Genomic DNA, 13,846 nt, shown 5'->3' on the forward strand with positions numbered 1-13,846 from the left:
CCCCATGAGTCTACAATCTCCGTACGATTTTCTTTGCCCCCATTTTCACCGAAAAATCGTACGTTTGCTGCACAGTCAGTGCGAGGCCTTCGGGCGATGCCCGTGCGGGGATTGTGCAATGCCACCTACGACATGTATACGGGCTACTAAGGCTGTGCAGGGTAGTCGAATGCTCGAGTACCCGCACGGTTGACAACTACTCGGGTACGATTTCTCGTACCCGAATATTCGGCCGCAAAAAAAAAAAAAAAAAAAAAAAAAAATTTGGATTTTTTTTTTTTTTTTTTTTTTTTTTTTTTTTTTTTTAAATGTCTGGGTGAGCGGCGGCCGCTGGCATGGTGCCGTCGGTAAAAATGTTTCCCAACTCAAGCACTGTCAAACTCACCACTCAGAAACTGGGACCAAATGTCTGGATTTCTGCTTGGACTTGGAGGAAAATGGATTATTCTGCCATCTTTGGTTTTTAAAACAGCATTGTTCACTGTTATTATTATTATTAAATCGGCGCCTTCAACTGCAACTCAAAATAAAATTGCATGCGTTTTCGGCGACAGAACTGGGATACTGCTCCAGTGGTATGTATGGTGGTGGCAAAAAAAAAAAAAAAATCCAAAAAAAAAAAAATTCAAAAAAAATTCAAAAAAAAAAAAAAAAAATTCAAAAAAAAACATGGCGTCCGAATACTCGAGTATTCGCTTGTAAGCATGGGAGTGTACTCGGGTACCTCATTACACTGTTGTGCACAGCCTTACGGGCTACGGGTTTACGATTTTCTCAAATTTGTTTAACTTCTCGCGAAACAAAATCGTTAAGGCTGCGGAGCCCGTGAATCCGTACAAAAATCTCACGGCCGCCTCCTGCCACCGCACAGAGGCCGCACGGAAAGGGGAATACGAGCAGGATACGAGCTCCATAGACTAATCGCAGGCCAAATGTTATCCAGGCATTAGTGCTTTAAAATTCAATATATTATTTTTTATTACCATGATAAGATTAACCTTGTAAGTTGGGGCTCTGATCGGATCGGAAGATCGGAGCGACACCCTCGCACCTATGATCGGTATTGGATCGGAAGATCGACAAAAAAAAATCGGCTAATTTTTTTATAATTTTTTTTTTAAATGACGAAAATTTTCAAGTTTTGGGCTATCAAATGCTCAAACAAAATTAATGGCTGGAATTATTTTGTCATTTGGAGTTGTTGTAGACCATGTTTGTTGATATTTGGTGCCTTTTCATGACTTTGAAATTAGTAATATTGGTCTAAGAGCAGAGGCAAAACATGCAGGCCGCCATCATGGATTATAATGTAGGCTTTTGTTTTTTTTTTAATTATGAAAATTTTCAAGTTTTTGGCTATCAAATGCTTTAAAAAAATTCATGGCTGGGATTATTTTGTCATTTAGAGTTGTTGTAGACCATGTTTGTTGATATTTAGTGCCTTTTCATGACTTTGAAATTAATAATATTGGTCTAAGAGCAGAGGCAAAACATGCGAGCCGCCATCTTGGATTATAATGTAGATATGCATTATAATCCAAGATGGCGGCCCACTCTACTGTCTTTTCCGTCACATTTTAGAACAGCAACTTCATCTTAATTCGCGCTGATGCAAGTGGTAAAAGTTTCTGTTCGGGGACCTGGTCAAACCCGGGTGCGGCAAAACCCGTGATGAGTCGGGCCTAAACTTCCTTATATCAGATCCGCACGTTTAGATGCAAGAAACAGATTTTGCAGTGATTTTCTTGATGCATTTCACATTGACTTTGTAGACTACCGAGACTTTCACGTTATGACTGATAAATCCAGACAAGAACCCATAAAAGCAGACGGTGAACTAGACCGAAAGCTTCAGTCTCTATACCGTCGGTTGTTCCACTGAGACTACGTCTGGCTCCACTAGACCTCCGGTTATAGAGACTGAACGATCGCCTATGCCAGCCTATGTTGAAGATATCACGGCTAGATTTTAGCCGTTAGGCCCCTCCCACAAACATGAACAAACTTGCCACGGCCGTATTGTTATGCCCCCAAAATGCCACAAAATGTCATTTTACCTCGTGCATATCCAATTTTACATTAGGCCTAGGCTATAATACATCGGTTCCACTTACTAACTTGATTGAAATAATCCGTTTAATGGTCCCTTTTAAGGAAATTATGGGTCAAAATCGACATCCATGTTGAAAATCTTGCAAGCCGTGTTAAACTCTCGCTGCCGTCAATCTCATCCCTTCTAGTCTACGCCGAAGGCAAAAATGATTATGAAGGAAAAACTGTGATAACGCCATTACGAACGTGTAGATGGCGCACTAATGTAAAATTGGATAGAGTAAAGGAGCCCGTTTTCGGCCACTTAAGACAAAATCCTTTTTTTAGGACCCTTTACTTCCTATTTATTATCATTTTTTGTTGAAATCATGAAGCAAATATTATTACAATACTGCCCAGAAGTTATTGGGCATGCGGGATCGTGTTTCACGATAGGAGGTTAGCGTGATTGTAGACGGGTTTTATCGTGTTTTTATCGTGAGAAACATCGTGATTTGTGTTCATCTCTATCATGATTTTTTTCCTCAACTTGATCAACTCGCTAAATCCCCGATGCATATCGTGATATTTCCTTTTAGTTTGTTATTATCACGATAGAACTGCGCACAGCATGCTGTATTTATACGCTTGCTGAGCCTGCGCATCCTCAAACATACCGATGCGCGCTTGCCACTGACGTCACAATCACTTGATTATTACATCACAAAAGCGTGAATGAATGCTCTTTTCATTCCATGCATAAATACACGAGACAATGTGCTACGGGGAATGTTTGGGATTGCGCATGCGGAGAGAAAAGTTATCCGATGAGAGAAGTGCAGAAACCAAGAACCAGGTGTCTAATTGGCCTTTCCCACGATACGACATCTTTTTTTTATTTGAGGGGGGAGGAATGTTTGGGATAGCTCATATCATGGCAGAGGAGATCCGAGAGTATATCAAGAGTTAGACCGAAAGCTTCAGTCTCTAATATCGACGGCTATTCCGCTTATGTTTAATCCGAGAAAGACTTGTCGTTAACATTATTTGTTGTGCAGCCATCTTGATTTGAGTTGATGAATGCTCTTTTTTTTCCCGGACGTCCGATACCTACATGTGCGTACGAGTCAGCACGGCTTGACCCGGTGATATTTTGATATTCATAAACGCGTGATCTAATTCGCCTAAATTTCGCCATTGCAATTACTTGATTAAAATTGTAAGAATTTTAAGAAATATACATACTTTCTTATGTCCGATTTATTGATCGGAAAATTAGATCTAAATAAGGAAAAACGGGAAGAAAAGAAAGGCTCACCCCCCCCCCCCCCCCCCCCCCCGTCGTGCGAGCCGTAAGGGTCACCGTCTGTGTATGAGGAATGTTGACAAATGTAAGATTTATCAAAGAGTAATGACCCATATCAGACGGTTATTTCTGTCTAATCGAGAGTATTCATCATTACATGTACATATCAGATCTAATATGTGGGTAGAATCTTAGAATTTATGGATAAATGCGGCTGTTATTTCTAGAAGAATTATGTGTATGTTGTGAGATTTTCAGGAAGGCGTGAATAATTAAGGGAAGAGGAGAGAAGAGGCGGAGGGGTACCGTTACCGTTAGCGTGACAGGGACAGAAAAGAAAGAGGGAAGGGAGTGAAGAGTGAAATATATCAGACAAAGATAATTAAGAGAGATAGAGAATTGAAAATTAACAGAATAAATAAAGGATCCGTAACTCCAAATAATAAAAAAAATATTATTATTTTATTCATTCATAATACCAATCGGTTGACCCTGTCCCTACACATTACAAATTTTGCCACAGACCGCAAACGGCATTTTCATAAACCAGTATTATCAAAAACAAAAGCAACGCGATCTCGATCAGCCCAATGTACCTCGTGGTCCACAAAGTAGTTGAAATTTGATATGTAGTGCGCGCGCTCAGGGATTCCCGGAATTGGAAAACCCTCGATCTCGATCTCCATTTCATGACATTCAGTTTGCATGCAAGCTAAATACATGTACACATACCTGGCTCCCGTAATCAAAATTGGAGTAATACATAAGCAAATAACAAAGAAATACACGAGGATTGAGGACAAAATATAAAATGATAGAAAGAAATCTAAGAAAAACATAAAGTATTAAAACACATTTACGAAGGAATAAACCAGAAGAATGATTAATAATGATAATAATAATAATAAATAATAACGGCTTAACAAAGATCTACATATGGTAAGAAATAAGGATAAACAACAAAAAAATGATTGATCGAATTGATAGCAAGAAAAACAAGGAATTAAACAAAGGGGGGTGATTGTGCAAGGGGGTAATTCTCCTTGAACCGTAAGGAACAAGCGAAGGTAATACATACACATATTTATATTTCGAGAAAAGGTAAAACAAAGAAATAAAAAAAACAGAAAAGATGATGAAGTAAAGATTTAAAAAAATGCACGCGCTTATAGTTTTCTCTCGAAGGTTCAATCATCACTACTATGATCACGTGATCTTACGGCGCGAACATGATCTGTTTATACTAACTTCTGAGATAACCACATGCTGCCAGACACCTTGACTCCAAACCCATTGTTTAGAAACACTTGAAACACAATATGAAATGTACGCAAGCTCTCTTGTCATTTAAACATTCAATTCATTGGCGAAAAAATTAGAATTTCCGATTGATGAAGTTCTCTGCTTGTTTCGTCTGTCTATTTGATTTGATTTTTAGATTTACTCTTCTTCCTTTTCCCCTCCTTTCTTTTTATTTCTTCTCCCCTCCACCCCCCCCCCCCCTGCGTCGCCAATGATACGAGTTTGCTTTTAAAATTATCATTTATTTTATATCCGATTGCGAAGCAGCAAACCATAAATGAATTGAATGCAACATCAGGCAAATTAATTATAAATATTATTAGCGCGAATAAACGTTAGAGGGACTAGAACAGGAGCTATTATTGTAAAAATGTCCACAAAAATAAAACACAACTTCGCGAATGATAGTGATACGGGTCTGCTTTTAAAAATAAAATCTATATCATATTCTAATGCGAAGCAGCAAACCATGAATGAATCTAAAAGGTTGAAAGGTTTGTTTTAATTCTTAATCTTAAATTGACTAACTATCTCTTAACAAATAATTGCGAATGTTAATCAAAGCCAAAGGCTGGACATACGAGAACATAATGAAATGCATCATCTTGTACTTTGAGATCACATATGGAACACAATTCTACAATTTCTAGAGGCTGACTTTAGTGACGGTCAGGTGCAGACGGCAGGGCAGCTTACTATTACCACATAGATATTTATAAAGAGATGTTCTATCACTGAAATCCAACTTTAACATATATTCTTCCAAACCGATTACCTGTTTAAAAATTCTGTAATTGAAACATGAACTTCATGAACTTCATCGTTCCAGTTTTGCAAATCAATGTCATTTAATCTACGATCCAACTTTTTTTCTTCCTTTCCAACATCCTATTTTTAACATCGCCATCGTACAAAGTAATTATAAATGATAAAAAGAAAAAGAGGTGTGAATGACCTAGTTTTCAATCTTCGGTTAAAAATGTTATTGAATGTTATCTTTGTTATTTACGATGTGTCAGCCGAGGAGAGCCAGCTCTCAACGCATGTGGCAGACATAATCCTACTGTTTATTTCTCAAAAGTAAATGTACGTAAATGTCTCCCTTAGTATGATTTCGCTAGCCTGCGCTCCCATCAAACATTTTTCTGTCTCTCTCTCTCTCTCTCTATTACGTGTAGTCCCCCCCCCCCCCTCGTGAAGATACTAGTGGGATTTCCTCTCGTCTCTCTTGCTCTCCAAATCCCGGCCCCCCCACTCAGTGTTATTTAGGGTACGCATATGCGTGTTCCAACCGACCCCCCCTTTTCAGCAAAAGTCCGGTGTGTAAAGTCAATACGGCTCGACCTTTTTCTTTTGTATACGAGCCTTTTTCCGCACCCCCCCTTTTCAGCAAAAGTCCGGTGTGTAAAGTCAATACGGCTCGACCTTTTTCTTTTGTTACGAAAAGGACATTTTGGCAACACGCATGCGGTCATTTTGAAACCTGAGTGGGGGGGCCGGGCTCCAAATACGTAGGTCCATGCTCTCACCCTCTTCTTTGTCACATTTCTCCACCCATGAACGTTTTCGTCTAGTGTCGATGAATAAGGAGTGGAAGTAGAAAGGTGTACGGAAAATAGACTAACGTATTGGTGTCTTGCCTTCTTATATTTAGTCAACCCTGTTAAGTAGATAATTATCCATTTTATTTGTTTTTTTTCCCATCCTGACCTCGATCATAACTCCTTTCCTTCTCGAATAATATCTTCATCTATCTCCAGCTCAACACTACCTCCCTCTCAATTATCTCTCTCTCTCCTACATGTTTTCCTGTTAATTCAACTCTGGTCTAATCCACACTCCGAAGACAGTTACAGTAATTGATCCATGCCATTTTTACAGATTTTATTATTTATCAATCATCCAATGCCGTCGACTAAAAATGTTTATTTACGCGTGTTTTGGTAACCTTGGTTACTAGTCCACCTGGCAACTTTTACGCGTGACCAGTAGGCAAGAATGTCCATGATTGGACGTTTTCTTTTTAGGGGTGGAGACCCTTCTTATGGCAGTCTTGTCAGTGATACTGATAGGGCAAATGAAAGAATCTGATCGCGTGCGTGTTTTCTGAAGCGACGATCTTGGGAATATTTTTATTTTATTTGGTGGAGGTTGAATTGAATTGAATTGAATTTATTCACCACTTTCATGGTTGTGGAATGAGATACGCATATCTGGAGTAGGCGAACAGAAAATATGGCAGTGAAAATGAAAGGTATTGTGCTCACAATTATAATTTCAATGAATGCAAATCATGCAAGTTTTTGCAACTTGAATATAGTTAGATCTACTCGTTGCTTCACCGCATCAGTACCCGATGCTTATCCGCGCCCAGTGTCAGTGATTTAGCGGAGGCTTTTACTAGTATTTAACTGTGTGTAATGTTTACTCGTGAATACTTTCTATTGTGACGTAAACAAAGACACATACGGAACTGCGCGTACAAATCATACATATCAAGACTTAGCGCGCGCGATGAGCAAGACATGCGCTTGCAGAGGACATGACTTGACTAGTTGCAAATACGCGCACCATGAAACACGATACTATCGGGGGATTAGGCGGGTTACACGCATCCCCCGATAGAGGAAATCATTCACTAGTGTGCAAATTATCGTGATTTTTATCGTGATTCTATCAGTATTTCATCGATATTTTATCGTGATTTTATCGTGAAATACCCATCGGGGAAAACCCGCCCCGCAAAAACATGCCCAATAACTTCTGGGCGGTATTGTATTATTTAAACAAAAAAAGAATCCCAGAAAAAAATCACGAATTGCCATGACAATATTCATTTCAATTTTCACTGTTTTGGAGCCAGTTATCGGCCGAGCGTTTCAGTTTACGGCCGCATGTACAAAGTCAATACAAAGCGCTCGCGCGCGCCGTGCGTTTCCGCGCTGATGTACAGCACAAGCGGGCGGAGCAGGTATCCCACGCCGGAGCTCCCGAGTGCTCGCCTGGCCGAAGACAGGCACAGCGATGATCGGAAGTTGGAATCTGAATTAGACAGAGATATCGTGTGTGCGTTGCGGTGTGCGGCTGCATTGATTTAATACATGCGATGAGATACTTTTGAGCTTGCGACTAGCACAAAATCGGGCTCTAAAGCTGAAAAATACTTGAAATAAAGCTCATTTTATGGTACCCATATTTCTTACAGACACGCGTAAAATACTCGATTTTTCAGATTCGGGTAGCGGGACCGCCGATTACATCGCTAAAATGTGATATTTTAGGATATATTTTTCATTGCAAATGTGGTTCTTCAGTGACACTGGCATGGTATGGTATGTGTGGGATATGTGTTATGCTATTATGCGATGTATTTTAGAGTGATTTTACCTTGTATCCAACCAATCGGCCGAAAACGGGAGCTGGCCGATTACCGGCTCCTTTACTCTATGCACGAGGTAAAATGACATTTTGGGGGATTTTGGGGGTATAACAATACGGCCGTGGCAAGTTTGTTCATGTTTGTGGGAGGGGCCTAACGGCTAAAATCTAGCCGTGATATCTTCAACATAGGCTGGCATAGGCGATCGTTCTGTCTCTATAACCGGAGGTCTAGTGGAGCCAGACGTAGTCTCAGTGGAACAACCGACGGTATAGAGACTGAAGCTTTCGGTCTAACCGTGAACTGGGTTTTTTTTTATTACGCAGATTATATTTTTCGCATCACCAGCGGGCAGTTCGAGAACCCCGAAACCGGCAGAGCATCAATGAATTTTTTTTTTTTTTTTGAGGATGCAATTCGTCCGCATTGCCATCGACGAGGATATCACCATTTATGAATATGAGTAGGGTGTCTGAACGATTTTTCAATTTTCAATTTGGGATCGTTTTTCACCATTTTTGTTTGATATTTGAATAAAAAGTGTAATCAGAATAATACATTTCAAATTTGAAGCTTCACCGATGTTTCAATCAAAAGATACAGCCCCTCCAAAATGCTGGTATATTCATATCATTTTGGTCAAAATCGACGAAAAAGACGTCCACGCAGAGTGATGTTGTTTTGCTAAATTTAGCCAAACAGCTGTATCGCGCGATATGCAAGCGTATGCATATCGTACGCATGCTGCTAAGCCAATGCGCGACTTGCAAGCTTGAGCTACGCTGTCTCCGCGACACGTGCCATTGACTAGTATGGTTAGCGTTCGTCGCACAAAAAACCCGGAAGTGAATGCACGTTATAGTCAATGGCAATATCGCGGAGATGTCTCCGCGATATTGCCATTGACTATAACGTGTATTCACTTCCGGGGTTTATGGTGGGAACGGCCATCCATACTTTCATTCACTATAAGTAGGGTGTCTGATCGCGCACCCGATGTTGTGTGCTAAAATTCTTCCCATAGAGATTACACGCATCCCTATGCAGTCTACGTGCATTGCGCGACCATGCAAAAAAAGTCAATTTTTTTTTTTCAATTCGAGATTCAAACCTCTATCTGTTGTGATCCTGAAGGTGATAATCAATAAATGAGGTGTCATATGAAAGAGCAGGTGAATTCCAATATTTCCAAAGGGGCGTAGCCCCCGAAATTCTAAAAATATCTTGGTCAAAACAGCAATTGAAACATTGTGTCCTGGCTAACTCTGAGGTTTGTCACTTTTGAGATATGACGCCCCGATCGATAAGTAGTCCCAAACCTAAGGAACAATTCTATGTGCTTATTTTTTCGCTAGCCCCCAGGGATCACAACTGATAACAGTTTAAAAATACCCTTCTCGCTATTTGGTGGATCAGCTAATTAGGGGGCGTGCGCTCCGCTCAGTCCAAACCATGGTTACATCGCGTAACATCTCCGCGTACGAACGAAACCCCAAATTCAAGTATGGGTGGCCATTCGCGGCATAGAACCCGGAAGTGAATACACGTTATAGTCAATGGCAATATCGCGGAGACATCTCCGCGATATTGCCATTGACTATAACGTGCATTCACTTCCGGGTTTTTTGTGCGACGAACGCCAACCATACTAGTCAATGGCACATGTCGCGGAGACAGCGTAGCTCAAGCTGCAAGTCGCGGATTGGCTTAGCAGCATGCGTACGATATGCATACGCTTGCATATCGCGCGATACAGCTGCTTGGCTAAATTTAGCAAAACAACATCACTCTGCGTGGACGTCTTTTTCGTCGATTTTGACCAAAATGATATGAATATACCAGCGTGTTGGAGGGGCTGTAACTTTTGATAGAAACATCGGTGAGACTTGAAATTTGAAATGTATTATTCTGATAACATTTTTTATTCAAATATCAAACAAAAATGGTGAAAAACGATCCCAAATTGAAAATTGAAAAATCGTTCAGACACCCTACTATAAGCGCACATGTTACGCGATGTAACCATGGTTTGGACTGAGCGGAGCTCACGCCTCCCTAATTAGCTGATTCCAAAAATGTGGGAAGGGTATTTTTAAACTGTTGGGGCGAGTGATCTCTTGGGGCTAGCGAAAAAATAAGTGCATACATACTTTCCTTACGTCTAGCCGGACATAAGCTCAGGAAAGTGGCAAATTTTGGAGCTAGGATGCAAACAACATTTAAATCGCTGTTTTGACCAAGATATTTTGAGAATTTCGGGGGTGCGCCCCTTTGGGGAATATGGAGAAAAACCTGCTCTTTCATATGACACCTCATTTATTGAGTTTTACCTTCAGGATCACAAGCCCCAAAGGTTTGAATTTCATTTTTTTCATAAAATCATTGACCAATTTTCATGGTCGCGCAATGCACGTAGACTGCATAGGGATGCGTGCAATCTCTATGGGAAGTATTTTAGCACACAACATCGGGTGCGCGATCAGAGTCAGACACCCTAATATGAGGATGATCCTCATTCTCGACCAGCGCCCCTACTGATGAGAGCACGCTATCTCTGATAATCTCACTGTACAGCGCTCAATGCGTAAAGTTCTACTTGTCTTGATCTGTACTCGGTGTAGACTAGACCTAGGGCTGGGGCTAGGCCTAGATCTACTGCCTACTGGCAGTGCCAATTGCAGTGCCATGCCACTGTGTGGGTTGTGACTGACTGAATGAGCTGTGTCCAGACTGCACAGTGCAGTGGCAATGCACTGTGCAGTAGACCATGCAGATGGTATGATACTTTTGGACGACACAACATAATAAAAACATGAGAAATTATTTAAAAAACGAAAGAATTCATCCATATTGTAATAGTTCAAGTTAAAAGTTAAAACGAGTAATAATACCTGCTTTACGATACCAATTTGAAGAACCGGACGAGGGGCTGGGTTAGCCATGTCTGCTGCTTGCACACGTTGTACACTGCTGCTCAACGATGCCAATTTGAACTGCACAAAGGTTTGACCCATTAAAACAATATTTTATAGATTTTATAGTAATATGAAATACATATCTTAATGTAAATAAATTAAAAATACTGAATTATTTAAAATTTGTGGTTAAATTTATCATTAATACATTTTTTTATTCAAACATGGCATTGTATTAATGATCTCGATCAGTACTTCCCAAAAAGAAACACGTCGTAAACTACTACAATCCTCTTCGTTATGACGTCATATAAATGAATATGTATGAGGCTTCTTCTTCTTCTTGATTTGTTTTTGTTTGGCAATCAGTCACAGTTGACTATTTTTGCCACACACTATTTTATGAATTATTTATATATATACATATATGTACAATTTCATGTCATAAATGACTATTTTTAGGATTCTTTCTCTTTCCATCCTCTTTCCTTCCTCTTTTTTTCTTTTTAGACTCTATAACTTTTTTTTAGAGAGAAAATTCAATAAATTAATAATTTTGGAAAGAGACGACGGCCTAGCAAGTTGTGAACATAGAGATATAGTATATATCTCTATGGTTGTGAATGAAAAACGCCTATAAACTAAAACTAAACGTACGTACTTGTGTTTACGCGCACGTGCGCGTTCAAATATCACCTCACGTATGCACATGTGTACTTCGCACTTACCCCCACCCTTTTTAAAATGCCATCTTACCAGTCTTTGAGGTATATTTCGCAGACTTTCGGTTTTAACCTAGGTCACTCCGGCATAGGTGAGGGGGTGCCAGCTAGCATGTGATGTTGGAGGTGATCACCGAATTGTTAGAAAAAGTAAATGGTCAAATTAGTTACAAGTATTGTGGGCTTTATTGGTGCAAGAAAAAGGAAAAGAGAAGATTAAAAAAAAAAAAAAAAAAAAAAAAAAAAAAAAAAAAAAAAAAAAAAAAAAAAAAACCTCAACAACAATTTAATTGTTTTGATACAGCCGCTTTGTTCTTAAAACGAAGCGAACTATTGCTTTTTGTTTAACTATTTCTGAAAGTTTAAGTAGTGTCATGATTTCCTGTGGATGTGATAAATCAGTTTCTACGAGTAACATAGCTCTTTCTATTATGTACTTTGGGCATTCAGTGAGAAAGTGGTTTACAGTTTCAGTACGTCCTATGCAGTTATTGCAATGGCCTGTCGAGTGTATATTCAATCTGAAGAGATCTAAGTTCAAACCTATCACTCCTATTCTTAATCTATGGAGAATACTTTCTTCAAATCTGTTCAACTTACATTCATATGGTTGATTTACTGTAGGCAGTATATGTCTAAGAGATCTATCAGAATTATTCCATCTGTCTTGCCAGAGTTTTATATACTTGCTGGTTATAATACTCTTTATTTCAGAAAAGGATAATTTATTACAAATTTCAATGTTATTTTGTAAAGCAGATTTTGCATAAAAATCTGCCATTTCATTTCCGTGTACACCACAGTGGCTAGGAATCCATTCTAAGTGTATGTGTTTTCCTTGATACGATAATTTTGTACTTAATGTAATAATTTCAGTTACAAATGTAATATCTTTTTCATCCTTTATGGCGAGCAGGGCGCTTACGGAATCACAAAAAATAACAATGCCAACATACACATTAATGTTCTCTAGCCAATTAAGCGCAAGGACAATTGCAGCCAATTCGGCTCTGAAAGATGAGGTGTGATCCGCCAATCGTTTGGCTTGTTGAAAGGAGAATGCTGGTACATAAAAAGAAGCAGAACTTATTCCAAAACTTGGAACCTTTGACCCATCTGTATAGATGTGTAGTTGTATTGGCCATTTGGTACTGATCAATTCTAAACTGCGTTGACGTAAATAAGATGGGTTTTCATGTTTGTTCACTATTTCGCTTAATTCTATCGACACTTTTGGAGCATTAATTTTCCAAGGGGGGAAACTAGGTATAGTGTAAGGTTCGATAGTACAATGTTTCATTAGTTCTGTTCTGCATCCAAATGGCTTGTTATTCTTTTGGAGCTTCAAAAGTTCCATTTGCCAGCTGGGCTTAACGTTTAATATGACAGGGTGATCTCGATGCATTTCAATCTTTTGTCTGAATCTGTCCGCCAGCATCTGTCTTCTTAAGTCTAAGGGCATTTCACCTAGTTCAACTTGTAGTGAATCTAATGATGTAAGAGGAAGAGCTCCCGCACAAATTCTCAAGGCTTGATATTGAATGGAGTCAAGTGATTTCTTTATACTTTGAGCCGCACTGTCATAGGCTTCACAACCAAAATCTAATAACGATCTTATCAATGCTCTATATACCATTAGCAGGGATTTCGAGGAGCTTCCCCATGTAGTCCCAGTAAGGCACCTAAGAATGTTCAGTTTCTTTTTACATCTAAGGACTATGGCATCTATGTGCGTCTTCCATGAAAGTCTTTTGTCAAATATAAGTCCTAGGAAATGCTTCTTTGATTGGAATAAAAGTGCGTCGTTGTTTAATTTTAGTTCTGGGTATTTTGCTTTATTGTTTTTAGTAAATAACACTGGAAAGGATTTACTCTGTGAAAGGCGAAAGCCCCATTTAGTAAACCATTCACTCAATGTGTTCAGATAGCACTGTATTCTGTTTGAAATAATTTCTATGTTATTACCTGACATCCAGATGACACAGTCATCAGCATAAATAGATGTGGTGATTAATTCATCTGTTGGAATATCACTCATCATGATATTATACAATATAGGACTTAAGACACTCCCCTGGGGGAGGCTGTTGTACATTTCATATAATTTTGATTCTTCTTTACCAATCTTTACTTGGAAAGTCCGCTCTTTCAGATAGTTATAGAGAAACTCGAGCATATTACCTGTAATACC

The 13,846-nt window shown here is 39.3% G+C and overlaps 1 protein-coding gene across 1 annotated transcript in view; it reads right to left on the reverse strand.

Moving 5' to 3' along the window:
• LOC594315 (staphylococcal nuclease domain-containing protein 1) overlaps positions 1-11,034 on the reverse strand; it is a 42,564-nt gene extending 31,530 nt beyond the window's left edge. Inside the window, exon 1 of the mRNA XM_030989396.1 lies at positions 10,910-11,034. Coding sequence (XP_030845256.1) covers positions 10,910-11,032 — 123 coding nt within the window. The 5' untranslated portion in view covers positions 11,033-11,034. The remainder of the gene's footprint in view (positions 1-10,909) is intronic.
• Positions 11,035-13,846: the final 2,812 nt, after the last annotated feature.

This window comes from Strongylocentrotus purpuratus, unplaced genomic scaffold (assembly GCF_000002235.5).
Source record: "Strongylocentrotus purpuratus isolate Spur 01 unplaced genomic scaffold, Spur_5.0 spur5_contig_842, whole genome shotgun sequence".
Classification (NCBI taxonomy): Eukaryota; Metazoa; Echinodermata; class Echinoidea; order Camarodonta; family Strongylocentrotidae; genus Strongylocentrotus; species Strongylocentrotus purpuratus.